The sequence below is a fragment of the Dendroctonus ponderosae genome, unplaced genomic scaffold (assembly GCF_020466585.1).
Source record: "Dendroctonus ponderosae isolate FM_Combo_2020 unplaced genomic scaffold, Dpon_F_20191213v2 Dpon_F_20191213_4, whole genome shotgun sequence".
NCBI classification, from domain to species: Eukaryota; Metazoa; Arthropoda; class Insecta; order Coleoptera; family Curculionidae; genus Dendroctonus; species Dendroctonus ponderosae.
Window position 1 is genome coordinate 9,262,841 of NW_026018611.1, and position 20,654 is coordinate 9,283,494.

The 20,654-nt window shown below is 30.3% G+C and overlaps 1 protein-coding gene and 2 long non-coding RNA genes across 3 annotated transcripts; 2 read left to right on the top strand and 1 right to left on the bottom strand.

The window, feature by feature from the left end:
* Nucleotides 1–2,531: 2,531 nt before the first annotated feature.
* LOC125504185 lies at nt 2,532–7,838 on the top strand. The gene is made up of 3 exons (XR_007281327.1): nt 2,532–2,599; nt 2,668–2,765; nt 7,754–7,838. It is a non-coding gene; the product is annotated as an uncharacterized LOC125504185 (long non-coding RNA).
* Nucleotides 7,839–7,854: 16 nt separating this feature from the next.
* LOC125504181 (glucose dehydrogenase [FAD, quinone]) lies at nt 7,855–12,873 on the top strand. Its single transcript, XM_048665774.1, is given in 11 exon segments — nt 7,855–7,960; nt 8,702–8,841; nt 8,899–9,118; nt 9,223–9,385; nt 9,446–9,565; nt 10,130–10,319; nt 10,882–11,084; nt 11,424–11,555; nt 11,558–11,609; nt 11,671–11,802; nt 11,893–12,873. Coding segments are annotated over 9 exon segments (1,869 nt in total). The 5' UTR covers nt 7,855–7,960; nt 8,702–8,841; nt 8,899–8,911; the 3' UTR covers nt 12,563–12,873.
* A 4,291-nt stretch (nt 12,874–17,164) lies between these two features.
* On the bottom strand, nt 17,165–20,413 carry LOC125504184. The gene is made up of 3 exons (XR_007281326.1): nt 19,183–20,413; nt 18,256–18,663; nt 17,165–18,197 (listed from the first exon to the last, which is right to left on the bottom strand). It is a non-coding gene; the product is annotated as an uncharacterized LOC125504184 (long non-coding RNA).
* Nucleotides 20,414–20,654: the final 241 nt, after the last annotated feature.

Consider the following 20,654-nt stretch of genomic DNA (forward strand, 5'->3'; position numbering starts at 1 on the left):
TATCGAAATATTTAGAATTCACCACAATAACCTAGTATTAAAAGTATTGAATTGAATATGTATATTTGTATATATTTTTATATAAGTTTTCATATATACATATATTTATATATAAGTTTTATTCCCTCTTTATTTGGCCCAAAATGTATAATGAAAACAAATAAATATACAAAAGCACGTTTTAATCAGAAAATTTACCTCAAATTACCTAAGCGAAGTAGTTCAGAAGGTGTCATTAATCATGATCTATACTATACATATTGTTGATATTAGCACTTGTGATTAAAAGAACATGAGCTTCAGGAAAAAAATATAAAAAAAACAAGCGTATAGTTGTAAATCAGTATAACAGACTGTTAACAAAAGCAAGTTAGTATTAAAATTTACATGGCATACAAGTAGTATTCAGCAAAAGGCAATCGAGCAACTAAAATGTTGAGCCAATTTCTCCTTTTACCATCATCAAGACGGGAAAGTGTGTAAGTATTACGCCTTTGAATGCACGTATGCTCAAGGTGTATTTTTTTCACCGATAGATTATGTAAACGACGTTACAAAATAGTCTTGCGAGCCTTTGTTATTGGTGATGATGTCAGTGTCAGGATGATTTTATAATAATTAGTGGGAAGACGATAATATTACAAGCCGAAACAAGATAAAACAACATAGTTTAGGGTACATGTTGCAATGTCAATGCAATGATAGCAACCTGTTTTAGAACGAAGAATAATATGCAATTTTTAACGTTTAACTCATTAGGACTGATTATCATCGCTATACTTTCAATATCAGCACACAAATATTATAAACAACATTTTGTTAATATAACWTATTTTTTATAAGTTTGATTAACTTTTATTTAAGTTAGCTTTTTGGTAAATTTTATTTACTGTTTTTTTTTTCTCTAACGTTTCAATAATTACGTTTCTCCAAATAATAATTCTTTACCCTAAAAAGCTATGAATATGCCAGACCTGGTACGAATGAATCCGATACATTGCAAGTATTTGCAATAGAAACGCTTTTCGTACGAATTCTTATAAAAATGCGAACATTTCACCAATATAAACTACCGTTCACAAATTTTGAATCATTTTTTAAGCTGAGATTCCGGTGTTTCTCATGAATTACTCAATTAAACTTATGGATTCAAARAAATCAYGCTATAATCATGAATTAAAATTAAAATTTAATGGTTGGTGGAAAAGTTACCTTGCAATGTGTTTATATATTTCAAAATATTCAAGAATTCTATTGAGAATTTACTAAACTATTCGCTAAACATCAGATAAGGTTTTATTCCTTTTTAAAGCTGACGCAAATGTAGGAAACATTTTGAAGCTGTCTTGATATGTATGTCAATATAATATAGCTATCAGACTCCTTTCCACTTTTCTCAATTTAATAATTTTTCTATCTTGCGTCTAGTATTCCAAAGACCAGATTTAGGCCACATATTATACTCTAACACTTTACGAATTAGCGCTAACTGGCAAATAAACAAAACGTTTAATTTGTGTGACTCGACCTTCACATATGAAGACATACCAGTTATTTAACTGAAATCTGAGCATTTCACACAAAAGCTATAAATGGGTCTAAAAACTGTGAATCATGATGACCATTCTAATTCCCTTAATAAAAATGCCCATGCTAATATCGGAATAGAAAATTTGGAGAAAGTAATACTTAAGTATTTATTATTTGTTTGATGTGTCTTATAACTAAACAATAGCATTGCCATCTGTTATTTGAAATGCTGTAATTATTCATTTGTACGTTATTAACGATATCCTTGCATGTGAAAACGTAAACATTTTAAACAGTCGCTTCAGTATTCCTAAGAAAAATTAATCTACAACTAATCAACTCTAAGGAACTTTGATTAATGAAAATCTAGTTTAAAAAATTCGTGAAGAGAAAGCAGCATGAACAAAACCGGATTGCTATTATGACCTACGAAAATAATTATTTAATTCTAAAATTTTAGAACAAAGGATTAAATGAAAAGTACAGCAAGTTCAAGTGGATATAATGCTCTAAATTAGTTACCAGCCTCAGAGGCAACGTGAATAGCACAGACATTATGTAAACAAACTTAAGCACCTGGATAAGAATGTGAAAATCTAGTAATCAAAATACATAAACCAAGATCCAAATAGGTGAACCTTATAAAGCAATGAAATGCCAACCTGGGTGAATGAGAGACGACAAATTCTTATTAAAAGCACTTTGAATATAAATCCCATTTTTACCACAAATAATTAACAAAGGGCATCAACAATTAAATAACGTTATTTCCAAATAACTTTTAACTTTTGCAATACAAATCATGTGTTCACTATCACGTATTCCACATAGATATTACTCAAGTGTCCTAAACACACAATTCTACTCGCCTTTAGAAGAACCCTGCTGAACATGTTTTCAGCACTTCCTGTAGTGCGCAATCCTGCCAAAGTCGAGGTCCAATTTACTAAATATCTCCCACCCGATGGGACCAAGAAGTACCGTCACTAAGAAAGAACCACCCGAAATCAGTCGTTTCGACGTCTTTGACTTTTACTTTCGTTCAATATCGGGTTGATCCAATTAAACAGTGAGTTTTGTTTTGATTGAATTTTATACTTTGATTAATCGATATTTGATTCCCTCGGTATTTTTCAGGGTGAAGTGTTTTTGAATAGAAAAAATAGTTGCCTTTGAGACGGAAACGATTTATAGAGCATTGTATGAAGCAGAATTTTTACCCTTTGGAAAGAATGGTAAGAATTACTATTACATTCTTTTTCTTTCTTAAATTATATCAGAAGTAAAAAGGAGCTCCTGAGTACAATTGAATATCGAAAAACTAACGACTAGATTAAGTTTGATTATCATCTATAATATTTTGTTAATGGCATAAGACGACCGCAGAACTGACCTAAGAAATGAAGCATCGTCAATTGTTATTATATAACTATTACAGAGAAAGTGCAGATTTATATAAAGCTTTTATAAATTACATTAAGATTTACACATATCTTTAATGTACGACCACAAGATGAAACAATAAACGTAAAAAGTATGTATCATTTATGGTAATAATGCGGTCTAACCAACTTTATGGAATAAAACTATGTGTGAACAAATATGTAAATATTACCCCAAATATTAGCATCATTGATTTCAAAGTTACAGACTCAAAATTTGCAATTTAGTTAATATGCCCTAAATATTTCTTCAGCATGTTTTACAGTTTTATCCAAATTACATTTACTGCTTCTACACATTTAACCAGCTTTATATAAACAAGTTTTATCCATAAAAGTAAAGAACAACAAAACAAAAAACAACTTAAACAATGTAACTCTGACATAACACCACCTATTACATGAGCACGCTTAATTCCAATTTGGTGATGAGTAACCAGTTACATAATCTGAAGAGTAAGAAATAAATCTTACATAAAGTAGTCAATTAAGCCTAGCTGGTAACTAGTGATTCCAAATGTGATTCGGGGCTTTTGAGAATTTATATAAATTTATATCTACTGGATACTTTCAAACATTTTTGTCGGGAAATTTGCAACATACACAGTGTGAATTTAAAAAGAGACGCAGAAGAACACAGAAGATCATATCGGCAAACACTTGACTTCAAGTTGATGTTTTTTGCACAAATTTCATTTAATCTGGAAAAGACGATAGCAAATTTTAAAAACTTATTTGAAACATAAAGATTTAAATAAAAATATACATTGAAAAATCATTGTTTACGAATATTGACCGTTTGATTCACTTTGAAATAATAATGAAAACTTAATCCAACTATGTGAAACAATACTGATTTGCGCCTGCTTAGTACCTCCTTATATTAATTCACTAGCAAAAGGTAAATAATTATTACGTTGTAAGACAATGCCGCATCTCGTCATTACGTGTTGGAAAAAATTTGGGTTAAGAATTTGATTTAATAAATATTTTGGTAAAACCAGATGCGAAGACTAGAAATGTTTTTAATGAAAGTGGGCGCATACATACATCACTCTTAAAGATCATTACATAATAAACACCATATAAAAATCAGAGATTATGATTATTGTTTGCGCTAATAAAATTATGCTTTGCTTTCTTGTTGCTTTACAATTGCTTTTCACACATCAACTATAATCAGATATAACGAATTTTGTACTTTATAATTAAACGAAGATCTCACACGAAATAAGCAAGTAAAATAATTAATCGTTTGTAAATGAAGCGTTGAAACAATTATTATCATGGGATAATTGTCCGTTCCTCTCTTCACACCAAGGAAGAAAATATTCTATAAATAATTACCAAGTTAACGATCTTCGACCCACAAAACTATTTCCATATCGTAAATAACTTGCGTTATTACACAACGAAAGAAAGTAGTACCTTAGCTCAGAACTGTAGCACGGAACGGTGCCACAATCAAGTTTAAACTCACGGATAGGAAGTGCCCATTAACCAGATAGCCTTTTACCTGTCTTATTACTGGAGAACTCAAGCAATTTCCTTTGATTAGAATAATACGTTTTGTCCACTTGCAAGTGTGATTATGATTTCACAGCCAAATCGTAAAACAAAATTGACTTTATTTTATGACAAAATCAGCAAATTATTATTAAATACAATACATAAATGAAGTAGATGAGAAAAAATTCGAATATTTGTAAAAAGTAAAATGGTAATTATCTGTTACATTTAGTATTCACTATTACTTCAATTCGCAAAGAGTATATTCGACATTAACAGAAAGACGAAAATCAAATTGTAGGTGACAAATATAGATTTTTCTAAACATATTAATAGCATTTCAATTTCAAAGTCACAATCTGCAAAAAATGTGTATTAACAAATCGTTTGAATCAGTTGACTGCTTTCTCAATAGCAAGGCTGTATCGAAATCGAAAGGTCGAATTGCTTCATAATAATAAAATGTTTCGAAGAAAGCCAGAGCAAGCCAAAGACGCGAGATTCAATCGACTTGTATAATAACTTTGTCCATTGTACCGTAGTAACTAGATCCCAGCTCAAAGAGAAAATTTCAATTTCTTAGCGACTAGTGCTCAAACCGTGAAATGTAAATTATTGTTCATTAATTAAGCAAAGAAAAATTAAAACAATTAGTTAAAAAAAATTTAACACGACGACACAAAACTACAAAAAACGAACATAATACGAAATCAATGACCTAGTGTAACTTTAACGTTGTTAATCTGTTTGGAAATTAACAATTATATTAAAACATAATGATACAAGTTTTAACAAAATCTATAAATAAAATTAGATTATGTCTGAACTAAAGATTATAGATAGTATTTTATTGAAAAACATAGATTTAGAAATTATTAATATAAACAAATTTGATCATTAATTTTCTTTATAACAAAATTAATTTTTTTAAAAGCTTTTGGCTTTACGTATCCATAAGACTGAACTAAGGGCTTGCATCATAAAACAACCAACGTTTATTTTAATTGAAGAATCATAAAACATTATTACACATATGCATTTGTTTCATTCCAGCCATATAAACAAGTACTTTTACACTTATCCACAAATTAGTAAATTTTCTATTATGTGTATATTATTAAATAAAAAAAATTTGGCATTAAAGCATTTTCAGAAATCTATTTACGAATAGATTCAATATTCTTTACAGTACTCAAAAGCAGTAAAAAAAATTGCAACACAACCAAACAAAACAAATACAAACTTGAATACATAGGAAGAAGCTGCTATTAAAATGTGTCTTTATGTTTACTATTTTATATTCCAAATATAATTCCCAATAAATAAAAATCCTAACATTAGACTTATCAAAACAATGTAAAAGTATATAACAATTTACTAGTTTATTAATGTACAAAAATGTATTTCATCCAAAACTTGGTGATTAATAAATAAGTTTATGTAGCAACAAAATTTCTTGATTTTTTTTTAAATCTCAATGAACCCACGTTTACCATTCTTAAACATATACAAAATATGTTTGTTGGAAGAATAAATTAGAACTTTTTCATAAACAAAGAATGGTTGTTGATAAATGCCAGAATAATTATATCGGATTTTTCAGACACTAATACTTTCATTAAAATCTAAGCAAGAACCAGATTAAAATCTAAGCAAGAATATAATACCAATGTCGTTAAAAATAGAAGCATTTTAATAAAAAAAAAACTATCTTCAGTAAGGTACAAAATGACATAACTATTTCCTACAATTTAGGAATTTTATAATGTTGGCAACAATTGAGAAATTACCTTTTTTACTCCCGGTGTGGTCTTTTTATTTCTACAAAGTACTTTCTGGAAAGTCTAACAAAGAAAGTGGTCGACTTTGACCAATAAAATATTATATTTTTTAAAGGAAACATCACATCTAGGAAACGGTTTTATTTGATCAGATAATTTCTAGGCAATTATACCAATTAATACAACAATAAAAGATTTTGATTTAAGTCAATTCTATGCAAACTTGATATTGTTTTAGTTATAAAATCGGTTGAAAGTGCTTAAAACTTAATAAAATGGAAAATCGTGACCCAAAACGCAATACCTCTTCGTTCGATTTCGGTAACATTAAGAATTTCGATCCCACTGCCTTTCTCTGTTAATGTTAGGATGCAAACAATGCAAATGTCGTGCAACAAAATCACAAAATTACTTCTACAATGTCTTCGATAATAAGTTTGGAAACAGAACACAATTGAATTAAACCTACATATATATATGCAACCGGATTTCTGCTGTAAAAATCAGATAATTTAATATTTTATATATGTGGTGTGAGCTAATGGATTTAATAATCCACGATTTATCTTGACAAAGGCCGCAATTAATTAAAAGCAAAGAATATTGTGCATTTGAGAATTAATTGTTGACAAAAGTTATAATGCTAATGAGAAAGATCGAAAGCTGAAAGTTTACATAAAAAATTGTGCTATAAAATAATATAAAAACTGAGTTATTCAGACCAACTAAAATGAACGGGAAGAAGTTCGTAAAGAAAAAATATTATGAATAGTATACGATTAATGATTTGGCAGACAAATGTCTAAACGAAGAACATTCTCCTCTGGTTTTAACTTTTAATACGGATTTAGTCAAATAATAGCAAGTATGCGGAAAACACGAAACCGCTTCTGTATTATAGTTATACCTTCTGAAGAACAACTAATATTCAATTCAAACAAACCTTGTTTAATGAAAATGTAAAAATCGAGCTTCAGCAACCGAGACATAAAACACTCATCAATCAGACGCAAAATTAAGTAATAATTTCATCCAATTAACAGTAAGTAGGTACATCGGAAATATGTTGGTACGTTGCCAGTGGAGAAATTGTTTCGAATTCTAGGCCACTGGGAAGTAGAAATCAAATGATTTGAGTTTCAATTGCATAATAGGTGTCAGTTTGACTATAAATGGATGGAATTTTCCTGCAGTAGCAGGTTTCCAATTTTAATTGAGACAAAAACGTATTTTAAACCTAGCACAAAAATCACATATTGGGATACATTCCACAAACAACCAGCTAAATGTGAAAATGTTTGTTGCTTACCGACATAATGGCATGAAACATTCGCAACAGCAACTTACCTGAAATAAAAGTTTAAATCAATATTCTACAAATAGGAAATTTCAATAAACAGCTCCCTTAAAAGTATCAACCGAATTACTAACTTTTATTTCCAACTCTTACGCTGTCATCAAGTACATTTTATAATTACTTCTTTATTTCAGATTACATGTAGAATGAATCTTCGAGTAACAGATCGGTGACACAGACATGGTCCTTTCAGCCAATCATTCACAAAAGAACAAGAAACTCAGATATCGTTTGCTAAAAATGAAAATTCGTCCTCCGGACTAAAATATAAGAAATAATTTTTGAATTGTTCAGAAAAGGAAGAGAGTTACATTTCTAGTCCGCATCGACTATAATATTAGGTAAGAACGAACACCAATTGTTACTTGTTAGAAATCAATTAGTTACTTAACTTTATAGAAAAATCCACAGTAAAATATATCTAGTTGATGTTTTTAACTGTTAATATATATGAATGAAGAAGCAAATGAAGACACAGAACAGTTCAGTCAGATAGCGTTTTTTTTTTAATTTTAAACGGAGGTAGAAATTATTTTTAGTTTGTCAACGCTGGCAATAACGTTTCATTCGTTTTTAGTAATGACAAACCGTATTGTTTCGACTACTGGTGTTTCTTCAACACCGTGAACGTTTACCATTAATTCAGCCTTCAATTTATTTGCCTTTATCAATTTTGTCTAATGTTCTTGTAATACTTGGTTTCGAAGAGTTTCGATAAATTTTTTATAACTTCGACGAATATATTTCCATTGCCATCTCTCTGTGTAAATTCAATAAAACTTACTAGAGCTTTCTGAATTATTGTTACTCGCTAGCTCATAAACGTATAGAAAAACAATTATGTAAATGAAAGTATAATATGGCAATACTTAGAAACCCGAATAAAACTGGTGCTTAAAAATAATTCGAGAACACACAATTCTGCTAAAGTCTGCCATAATATTAGAAATGTGTCACCAAGTAAAATAATGCCGAGAAATGTTCATTAACTTGGAGAACTTGGCAATTTAATCATTAACCTACACTATAATTTCCTAATAAAGACAAACGTTGATTTTCACTGATCCATCAACTTTTTTCAGGTTTTTAGATATCTGTGATAATAGTAATACAACCACATTCATATATAAATTTACTCATTGTAAAAATAACTCATTGTTAGGAGTAAAGCTTATTTAGACCGAAAAGTCTAGAGACAGTTTTAAAAAAGTGAACTCAGGAGGTATGTATTTATATCTACAATGTAACTAAAAGAATATAAGCGTATACATATTTGTAGAAAACCTCTGAAAATGGCTGTGGCTCACTTATTAGCTGCTACAGCTCTTAAAACTGTAGGAATTGTTGGATCTACGGTGTGGATTATACCGTTAATCCTAGCCAGTTTAACCTATTTAAACTATAACAAATTGGACCCAGAGTCTCCAGTTTATAATCAAAAAACCCTATACAAAGAGTATGACTTTGTGATAGTTGGAGGTGGATCTGCAGGAGCAGTGGTAAGAAATGTACTTTCAAAAACCTGTTGATCATCAATACTTTGAAAAACGACATATTCAGTAAAAAAGATTAATAAATAATATACACAAAATTTACATTTTAGGTGGCATCTAGACTTTCTGAAATTGAAAACTGGAAAGTCCTACTTTTAGAAGCCGGCCCAGATGAAAACGAAATATCGGACGTACCCTCGTTAGCTGCTTACTTACAGTTGTCCAAACTGGACTGGTCATATAAATTGGAAAGTACTGGAAGAGCATGTTTAGGTTAACAACTTATATTTCTCACCATATAAGTACTAATTTGATTCATGAATTATACTTTAGGAATGAAAAATGGACAATGCAACTGGCCAAGAGGAAAAGTCCTTGGTGGATCCAGCGTTTTGAACTACATGTTATATGTTCGCGGACATCGGAATGATTATGATCATTGGGAACAGATGGGTAATTGACAATTTATATTAACATAATTACGTGATTTTGTTCCTTTAGAATAAAACATGACACGTTAATTAATAGGTACGCCCGAATGGTTGTTAATTCTCTCTATAAATAAACGGAAATTGAAACCATCATTAATGCAATTATAAAGAAATACTTCAGCTTCTGTTGTCCTAAAATACAGTTTAAACACGATATTATTGATTCTCAAATGGTTTATTTTAATTAATTATTATTTTGCATTAAAAAAGGGATAAATCATTTATACAGTTAAAAAGTGAGGAAGACGAAGTGACTGACCAAATAAACTTTAAGATTTAAAATTAGAATAATCTAATAACATAGTGAAAAGAAACACGAAAAATTGCAATAAGTTTCAAAAAGCATACAAAAAAATTAGATTCCGGAAATATTGAAATTATTTTAATGCAAGATAAAAATAAAATGTAAGTTATATTTCATTTGTCTGTATTCATTAACATTCATACGTTTTAATACGCTAACTTGACAAAGGAAATAAGCTATTTATTCCATAAAGAGGCTAAGGTTAATAATTGTTTATTCTAGGAAATCCCGGTTGGAATTACGAGGAAGTACTAAAGTATTTTATAAAATCAGAAGACAACAGAAACCCGTATCTTGCAAAAACTCCGTACCATGGAACTGGAGGACTTCTTACCATTCAAGAATCGCCCTGGAGAACCCCATTAGTTGTCGCATTTGTAGAAGCAGGAATGGAAATGGGATACCCAAATAGGTAAGTATTAATATCTAATTGTTTTGTAATATATAAAGTTAAACTTTTTGTTACCATGGCAAAAGACTTTGAAGATTAAATTTGAATACGTAATTAATTTTCGTCTTTCCTCTTCTAAATTACAACAAATACCATTAAAACATGACATAAAAATATTGATTTATACTGAGAGAGGGAGATAAAACGTCACATTTTCGCAAAGCTCATTCAAATTTTTTCAAGCGGTTTAAATATGTATACAGTAATACAATTAAATGAGTTATTTGAAACTGACATATTATCTTGAGCTAATGGCGAACGATAGCTTTAGTTTAAAATAATAACATTTTTAAAAGCGTCATGATCAGGTAAATGGCACTGTTTAATTACGTTGTTTAAGTCCATCACGTCCAGAAACTTAAAAAAAACTTTTTTCAATTAACGTCTGGGTCCAAAACCATTTTTAACAAATAATATTCAATATATCGATAGCCTTTTTCTGTAGGAAATAAAGATTATTTATATATATATATATTCAATATACTAACACTTTAATCTTGAATAACATCTCCTCCCATTTCAGGGATATAAATGGTGCCGATCAAGCCGGCTTTATGATAGCGCAAGGAACGTTAAGAAGAGGCCAGAGATGTTCCACAGCCAAAGCATTTTTGCGACCAGTTAAACTAAGAAAAAACATTCATATAGCACTAAATTCGCATGTCACCAAAGTTCTAGTCAACCCCACAAATATGAGAGCCTTTGGGGTGGAATTTTATAGAAACGGTACAAACCCATATAAATTTAATTGCAGACTGTCGGCTAATGACCTCCAAAAACCAAAGCAGCTTAATTGCGTTCCTAATCTAATAAACGTGAGCCAATTAATAACTCACTAACAACAATGGATTTGAAAACGCAGCAATTAACGTTCTTATTTGCACAGGATAACATCTATCATCAAAGCGCATATAGATATTCTGTTAGGAAATTTAAAAAAGAATTAACGCCCAAAATAATTTAAATAATATAGCCTCGTTTCTAGATTCTAGGCGTTTAATGGCTTTAGTTTGGAAGCAGCAAGAGTATGTTGTTTAAATGTAAAAAAGGGTTTTAACATTTCAGGTCACCGCCAAATCGTACTAGCAAGAAAAGAGGTGATTTTGTCTGCAGGTTCCATTAACACTCCTCAGATATTGATGTTATCAGGAATCGGACCCAAAACAGAGCTAAAAAAGCACAACATTCCAGTTCTAAGAAGGTGGGTAGAAACTTACAAGACCATGTTGGAATGGGAGGTCTTACTTTTAGGTAAGTATGACCGTTTAAAATATATGCAGTTTTCTTCCAAAAATCTACTTTTCGTACACAGAATTGACAAGCCAGTATCCATAGTCCAGGACCGGTTTCAAGCATTCCCCATGACAATGCAATACATTCTTAACGAAAAAGGACCAATGACGACTTTGGGCGGCGTTGAAGGACTAGCTTTCGTTAACACAAAGTAAATATAAGTTCCATTAACTAATATAAACTAGTATGACTTCTCATGGCTTCATATTAGATCGGGTGATTTAAAAAAAATGCATTATAGGTATGGAAATCGATCATGGCCAGATATCCAATTTCACATGGCACCGGCCAGTGTGAACTCAGATGCAGGAGCTCGAGTAAGAAAAGTATTAGGTCTAACGGACGAACTATACAACGCAGTCTACAAGCCAATAGCCAATCAAGACGTTTACACTTTAATGCCTCTACTGCTGAGGCCCAGAAGTCGAGGCTGGGTGAAGCTAAGAAGCAAAAATCCGTTTGATGCTCCACTGATAAATGCTAACTATTTCCACCATTCGATAGACATCAACACTCTTGTGGAGGGAGCAAAGATTGCAATAAAAATTAACGAGGCAAAAGCTTTCAAAAAGTTTGGTAGCCGAGTACATGTGATTCCATTTCCCAATTGTAAGCATTTTGAATTTGCCTCTGACAAGTATTGGGAGTGCCATATCAGAACGATTTCAATGACTATCTATCACCCAGTTGGCACATGTAAAATGGGGCCTGAATGGGACGAGGAAGCCGTGGTGGATCCTCGATTACGGGTGTATGGAATTACAGGATTGCGAGTAATTGATGCCAGTATCATGCCTACGATTCCAAGTGGAAATACTAATGCTCCAGCTATAATGGTAGGAGAAAAAGGAGCTGATCTAGTCAAAGAGGATTGGTTGAATAATTATTCTCATGACCGGCAAGGCTTTTGATTTCATCAATTCATCGTCATTCGTCATTCAGTCATTCGTCAATGGATCGATGAAGTATGATATTTTCCATTTATGTTCGATGTAAAAGCTGAGTATGATAATAAAATAATAATTGACGGTTAATACTAAACTGAAGCTTTGTCTACATATGAATTAATTGGTCCACAATTGTAATATTGATGATTTAACTGAAGAAAGCAAAAGTTTTCCAAATTGTATACAGTATCTGTAAAAACTAATGGCTTTTTCGAGTTTTTAGGCCGTCGTTCGGTAGAACTCGGAACAATGTAAGCGTTCAAGCAAACCACTTCTGAAGATGCAAACCACTTCTGAAGATGCAAGCCACTCGTGCTTGCGAAACGTCAGGAAGAATTTCTACCGAACGACGGCCTAAAAACCCGAAAAACCCATTAGTTTCAAGGAATGGCCTTAAAAGTATCTGGAGTAAGTTGGAAATAAAATGATTGCCAATCTATGTATAAATCACGTGTCGGTAATATATATTTTAAAAACTCATCAAATTGAATAACGTTAATAAACATAAGTGACAAATTTAAAATATAATAACTTTTGTAAATACAGATGTATATATTTGTAGGTATTTTATTAAGATTAAGTAATTTTGTTGAGATATGTTGTCAACTAAATAAATTTTATGTATATGTAAAATATTACATAGGATGAAAATTATGTTTAAATGTGCTATTTTTGTGTGCCTACGTGAAATACGATGAACTTATTTAGATTGATAGTAATGCTAATGTCATTAAAATAAATAAAGATAGAATTTGTATGGTAATTTTATTTATATATCTGTATATGTGAAGTAAAATGCATCGTACCATTCTTCCGATATTTCGAAAAAGATAAATTTTTTGAAGAACTTTGATCATCAATAGCCAGACATTTTTTTGCCAATAAAAGTTAGTTCAGATCGTCTTCTTTTGGTCCAAAGAATATCGCAGTACCCTTTTGATCATGAGCTTGCGGGACACAAGGTATAAACTTCGGTTCACATATCTCGAAATTGGTGGCATTATCTTACATTCAAATGATTTTATAAAACCCGAGATTGTGTTCGAAAATTGGATCAAGTTATCGTTAATGTTTCAGAAATTATTTTATGAAATATTCCTTTAAAATGTTCCTTAAGTAATATGGGAGACAATAGTTTGTATTTCCGGTGAAATACAAACTGTAGTTTATTCAGTTATGAAATTGACGGAATAGACATAAACTAAAACCTCTAATATCAGTAGATTATTCCCGATTACCTAATAAACACGACTACACACAGTATTTCCTGAAAATCCCTTAAAAAAGGTGATTAACTTGAGTACAGCGACCAAGGAGTTGAAGTAATTAATATTGATTATTAAAAATGAACCAATCCAAAACCTTTTATTCAGATGAATCTCAATAACAGATGAAAACTGCAGTTGAACTATTTTGACAAATATTAAAAATAAAATTTAGCCACCTTTCTCCAGAAAAAAACCGTGTTAACAAAACCAACAGACGCCCCAAATAATAGATATCTTATATATTAAGACAATTGACGACGCAACGTTTCAGCCACTAAAATAAAATTTAAATATTTACTAATTACAAAATATAACAAGAACAGAGATCCAATCTAGATTTTCTCTCTACCGCTACCGATCTAAAAAGTTTATTAAATTACGTAGTATAGTTTTGCTGCCTCGATAGATTAAGTTATAATTTTTTACGACGTTAAAGTCCTAAGCTTGATGCTATAGATTTTCTTTGCTGGCATATTTTAATTACTGGCATTTTAACAAATTTAACATTTTACTAAAACTCAAGCAGTGGACAATTGTTTGATCGACTTTTGAGTAATTTCATATTTTTTTTTATTTAGAAGTAAAACATGTTTTCAAAACCAAATACAAATACAGAAATGCATCTGCAAATTGTTAGCAGTTGAAGTAAAAGAGGCCGTAAATCACATTTAAATAATGTCCAAAAGGATGATGCGGAAAATTCTAAGTTAAAGGCAAACCAAGTATTAGTGAAAGTAATGTGGAAGCGTTTTAATTAAAAAAAAAAACAGTTTGTTATTCAAAGTGTCATTACCAGTGGAAACCTGAAAGGTAAAACAGCAAAAACAATTACAAAAATATTTTTTTTAACTGAATACCGATACTGTCCGCTAGTTTAAACATATATTTATAATAAATATTGTCCTTGTCCTGTCCTAACAACTATCAGCCGATATAAAAATATATATATAAAATTACAGTTATTTGAAATATCATTATGCACAGACTGCCATTGCCATTGCAATTAAACATTAACCATTTAAATACGCTGCTCATTGAAATCAAGGAAAAAAATAATGACAAAACAAAAATAAAATAATTATTAAAGTATTCAAGTAATAGGCAATCAATACGTTCATACCAAAAAAACAAATTAATGAAAATTGCAAAATTGGATCAATCATTAATCACCTGGGTGTTTGCATTTACACATTTAACCATTTATATGTAATTAATACTCATAAGTAGATCTTGTCGTAAAAGTGAATTTCCATAAAAAGTTCCTGCTGAATAACGTCAGGAATCTATCTCGTCATACACGTAATTCGAACATAATAAATAATGAAGTCATACATTCTACGGACATTGAATAGCCCTTAAAAATTCTACCGGTAGCATGATACTTTCAAACAATAAAAGATATTTGAAAATGAAAATGAATTCTAACAAAGTAATTGGAATACAAATAAAGATTATTACCGAAATGTTTTATTTGCTATAAGAAAAGATGTTGAATTCCATATTTATTTTAAAGCGCTTTCTAAAGATGAAAAGCCACCCGCGTAAAAAAGTCCAGCTTACGGCAAGGAAAAAAATAATCGAGATGTCGCAGATGTCTCGAAGTTATTTTATTATTTCAAAAACATCACTATTTTCGGTAAACCACTCTGTATAACAAAATAAAAACAATTCGAATTATTTCCTGCGTGTAACAAAAAATGAGAATTTATTTTTGATATTTTACGTTGATTTACTTAATTCTTTGTCAATGTGTGCCATATCTGCAACAAAAAACTGTAACAAAATGCATGTTGGGTACGAATTCCATGTCATTTCAATAAACAATGTAACTTTCCGTTAAACAAACTGTAAAAAGTAATAAATCGTCACAAAAACAACGGGCAATTAAAACCAAACTATTGAATCCTCAGAGAGTCTTTTATTGGCCATCTCCAAGAAATGCTGCTGTAAATATTCTTTGACTACTTAAATTCCTTTTCTTCAAGAATATTAAAGCAAACACAAATAATACTATCTGCAAATCAATCACTACCGTGGCGAAATGTAATTGCTAAATAACGTATAACTAAATCAAATTTTGCAATTGCACATTAACAATTTGAATAGGTTATTCGGAGCTAAATGAGTTTAAAAAATGTTTCCAATTTCCACTTACCTTTCCACCTATCGAATTCGCGTAAAAATTATCAGCATGAAACAGCCCGGCAAGTGTTCTAAATAAAATACGACTACCATGTTAGATCTGGTTTTTGGTTGCGAAAATTTTGCGATAGTTATTAAAGTGGCTGCTGTGGACACAGCTGCTACTATTTTTTTATATTTAATGCTGATCAAATATTCAGTAGAAAACCCTTCAGAATTTTTGAACATTCAGAGCTTAAAGTAAATAACGGGACATTAAAAAAATCATAAATTTGATTAAATATATATGAAATTATTTTGACCGTGCAAGTTTAGCTCGACAACACACCTTCTTTTAATAAATCTTTAAAAAACGCATTAGAATCTGTAATATTTCTCACGCCTATAAATTTAGTTCTATTGCCTTTTATTTAACGCTCGACAATATTTACGTCTAATTTCTAGAATTCAATCAAGCAATTACCTACACATAAGGAAAACATTCTAACGATATATTTCCAATTGAGGTAACATCGTAGCAATGAGTACTCTATTTGAAATAAGTGATAATTTAAACGAATGGGATAACAGAACAAATTGGTCGTACGAAATAATGGTAAATTTCCTAATAGCTGAATTATTAATGTTATGTACAATATATGATATAATTTCAAATACTTGACTTACTTTTAACCAATTTCAAATGCCTCCACCGGCGACTTTCGACGTTAATTACTTACTACTAATTTTCGACAATAATTTAATTTACTTTTAATAATTCCGCTTCTGTAATACGTACTTTGCTCCATCCCATCTGTCTTTCTTGTTCTTTTGCAAACGCGCATTTATCTAATTGATGTGATTTTGTTGTGACCCATTCCAACTACAAACTTTTAACAAATTTGCAAGCCAACAAACAAGCCAGCAGAACTTATACATATAGTTTGGGGTGACAAAGTGGAATATGCGTTTTGTTATTACTAAATTGGCATTGACATGCCTAGCGAATACTTGTTGTAGGCCTTAAGTTTTCTTTATTATTCTATTACTCTAGCAAACTATTTTAAATAATAACTAATTTATAAATCAGAAAAATAATTGTAGGAAAACCATGGGTTTCTTGAGCAAATTATAAATATATTATTAGGGGTATTAAACTATAATAATTTGAGCATCATAAGATTAAGAAAAGATTTATTAATATTTTAAATCCCATTGACGTCCACCGACGACTACCAATCTTAGATCAGTATTTCCAATTATAAAATGACAACAAAATTATAATATAAAACAGTCGCGGTTCAATAGCTAATTAATACATGTCAAATATAATAAACAACAATATTAGGAAAAATCAGTGACCGAAAATTTTTTCTTTAAACATTACTTTTAAATACATCTTTACTAAAATTGACGTGCGCATGTTACATTGAAACAATTATTCCTTCCAATCCAATTATTTCTGACTGACAGGAAATATGCAGCTCCACAGTCATTTTTATTATTGAAGGTGAATTATAACTCTATATTGAAATTCTGCCAAAACTAAAAAGCATTAAATAAACTTTTAAGACGCAATTTCAAACGCAGAGACAGTTTTCATGTTGCTGATCAAAAATACTCAAAAATTTTACAAAAAGATTTCTAAAGTAAGTGTGAAAAATTTTCCACAACCCATTATTGTTGTGCATTTATTATTGTGTCCCAAAAAACTTACTTCTAGAGACTGAATTTCGAAATAATCGCTTACACAGCGCAGATTTAGCAAAAATTTGCTGTTAAGTATAGAAAACAATCACCAAGATGCCGGATTAAAAAGTACATTGAAACTTTGAAATTGGAACTTTTCCAATTTTAATATCAAAACAATCAATTTAAGAGCTTACTGCTGAGAATTACTGCTTGGTGAGCACACACTCGAAATAAGAAATAATAATGTAACATTGGTTCTTCAACATGCAATGTAATGTTTTAACATTTATCAAGACAAATGAAAATCAAACACACCAGGCCGATCTTTAATGATTTGTTTAAATGATTCATGGATAATAAATTAATAAAATATATTTTAAAGTTTATAACGTACGTATTCTTGTTATGAAAATGAGGTATGTTTTCGCTTTGAGTTTCTTTGGCAAATTCAATCTTGGCATTTTTTAAAAGGACTTTTCTCCCAATAAGTAGTTGATCGATATCAAGCTACATTTCCACTACAAAATGGACATTGTCAATATCACATGTAATTTTACGACTCATACAACGACTTACACCATAAGGAAAGGAAAATCCGAGTTAATAAATGACAACGTGTTTTACACCATGAACGAATCCATTAATGATGATCTGATAAAATGTACTTGCAACCCAAGAGAAGCAACTTCAGTTCTGACCTTCTGTAACAAAGTGCGAATAGCACATGCAGTTCTGATGTTACCTCACTTACACACGTATAAAATGACCTAATGCATATTGTATCATACAAAAGGAATATCCAAGTATTACAAAGTATCAATGCACTTTTTCGAGACCAATAACCTTGACCTGTAATAATGTAAGTGATAAGCCATCATCACAGTTATATAAAGAACTGTAATCGGTGTTGATCCAAGAGCATTTTATCGCCTTCATTTATTTGCAACATTTTTTAAACCTGAAGATTTGCCATGAATGAATCAACTAAAAAGTACTAAAAATTAATAAAATTAATACTTGATATAGATTTTGCATAAGGCTCTCTTGCAATAAAGCAGATATAAACCGGCAAATTGGTAAGTGCGCAAATATAATTGACTAACAAAAACAAAAGCATTTTTCATTGTTAACAATGTGCTGTCCTCCTTCATAGATTTAGGAACTCCGGTAGAGCAAGTAGTAAAACAAACAGAGAAACAAAAACGATGATAAAGTTATAAAATGTAAAACCAATAAAAAACTCGTTTAGATATTACGCGTAATTATTCAAGCCTTTTAGGGTACTTTTAATTTCCATTTTATTGATGCCTATGATTACATACTTTTTGTATGTCAAAGTAAGACATGTGAATAACCAAATATAAACTGCAATATACACATAATTGTAAACATACACAATTCAATAATAAAATACAAATATTTGAAGCATACTTATAATATACTAGTAGATGACATTAAAAGTTGCATATTCTAGCCGTTTTTTCTTTTTTGCTATGCACTTACCGACTCAATAAATGAAGGCACAATCAAATAAATATTCTATTTATTTCTGATGAATCAATGGGTTCTTTTCGAATTTCTGGTCTCAATGTCGTAAATTAAGCATACGATTTGTTTAGTCTAGTAACTTGAACTGTTAATCTTGTATCTATTCACAGAACCAAAGAAGTTCTCTAAAGTCTAAAAACAATTTTTTGTAAGATATAGTACAAGATGTATGGCAAATATTTAGCAAATAAAACATTGGCATGCGAATGTCGTCTGGCAACCCAGATATCGAAGGCTGAAGTATTCACAAAGCAATAATAAAAATAGGTTATAGAAAAAAAAAGGCTGGACTACTAAAAGAGAATTTAAATAGCAACATATGCAAAATAACTGAGTAATCCTATAAAACGGTACACGTATTTCACACACTTGCAATGCTAGCAAACATGAAATAACATTTTGACTTGCAAATCGTTATAATTTTGGGCCTTAGTTGCTGGGAAAGTATGAATATTACATTCATGACAATGCATCACTAACCACAATTACAAAACGACTAATTAAAAGTAAACTTCTTTATATTATGCTATAAACATAAAATTATTTGTTTTATGCAAATCGTTTTGTTCTTTACTTCGTTACACGTAACTTAAACAATAATCTGACTAATATTCTGAAAGAAAAAACAGGAAACATTCGTTGTTTTTTCTAATATAAGTAATGACTCAAAAACCAGTAGTGGTTTTCAAGTTAAAATTAATCCTTCAAACGGAATATTTAACATTGTTAATTAATGAGCGGAATTATTTCTCCTCTAACAAAGATTACTTGTTATGTTAAGTCTCGTCACATGAAATCGTTTATAATCATATATAAATTTTACTTTCTCAGCTTTGCCCGGAATTACTTTAATAATTTGTACAAATCGTTGCTTTTAACATACATTGCAGATAATTTCAAAACTAAATAAAAATTCCCGGTGATTTGAAACAGTTTATCCACAAGCACTTCTATGTAAGTGATTTTTTTCAAATGCATTAGAATATTGTGTTTTTTAATAATTACTTTTATACAATAAGTTTGTCATCACAGACATGAACGTAAAATTGTAATGAGCCGATGTATTATAGAAAATCAAGTGTAATTTCATAAACCAATGTTTCAAAAGTTCTAAACAATGCCCTCAAGAAAAAAACTAAATAAATCTAGACTAATTCCAAAATTTTCGCGCGTATTTGAGATTGCGCTTTATTGGAATTTCTGATAATAATGTCAATGACACTAATCGAATATGCAATATTATGACATTCACTCATGCTCTCAACTGCAATTCAAGCCAAACGTTTTACTACGTTAATATATTCAAAATTATTTTATATGGTCACACTGCGGAACTTGATTAATATGACGTAAAAAGCTTAATATAGACTAGTTTAAAATATAGAATTGCAATAGAGTTGCCAAAGATTTGTTAAGTAAAACCGTTT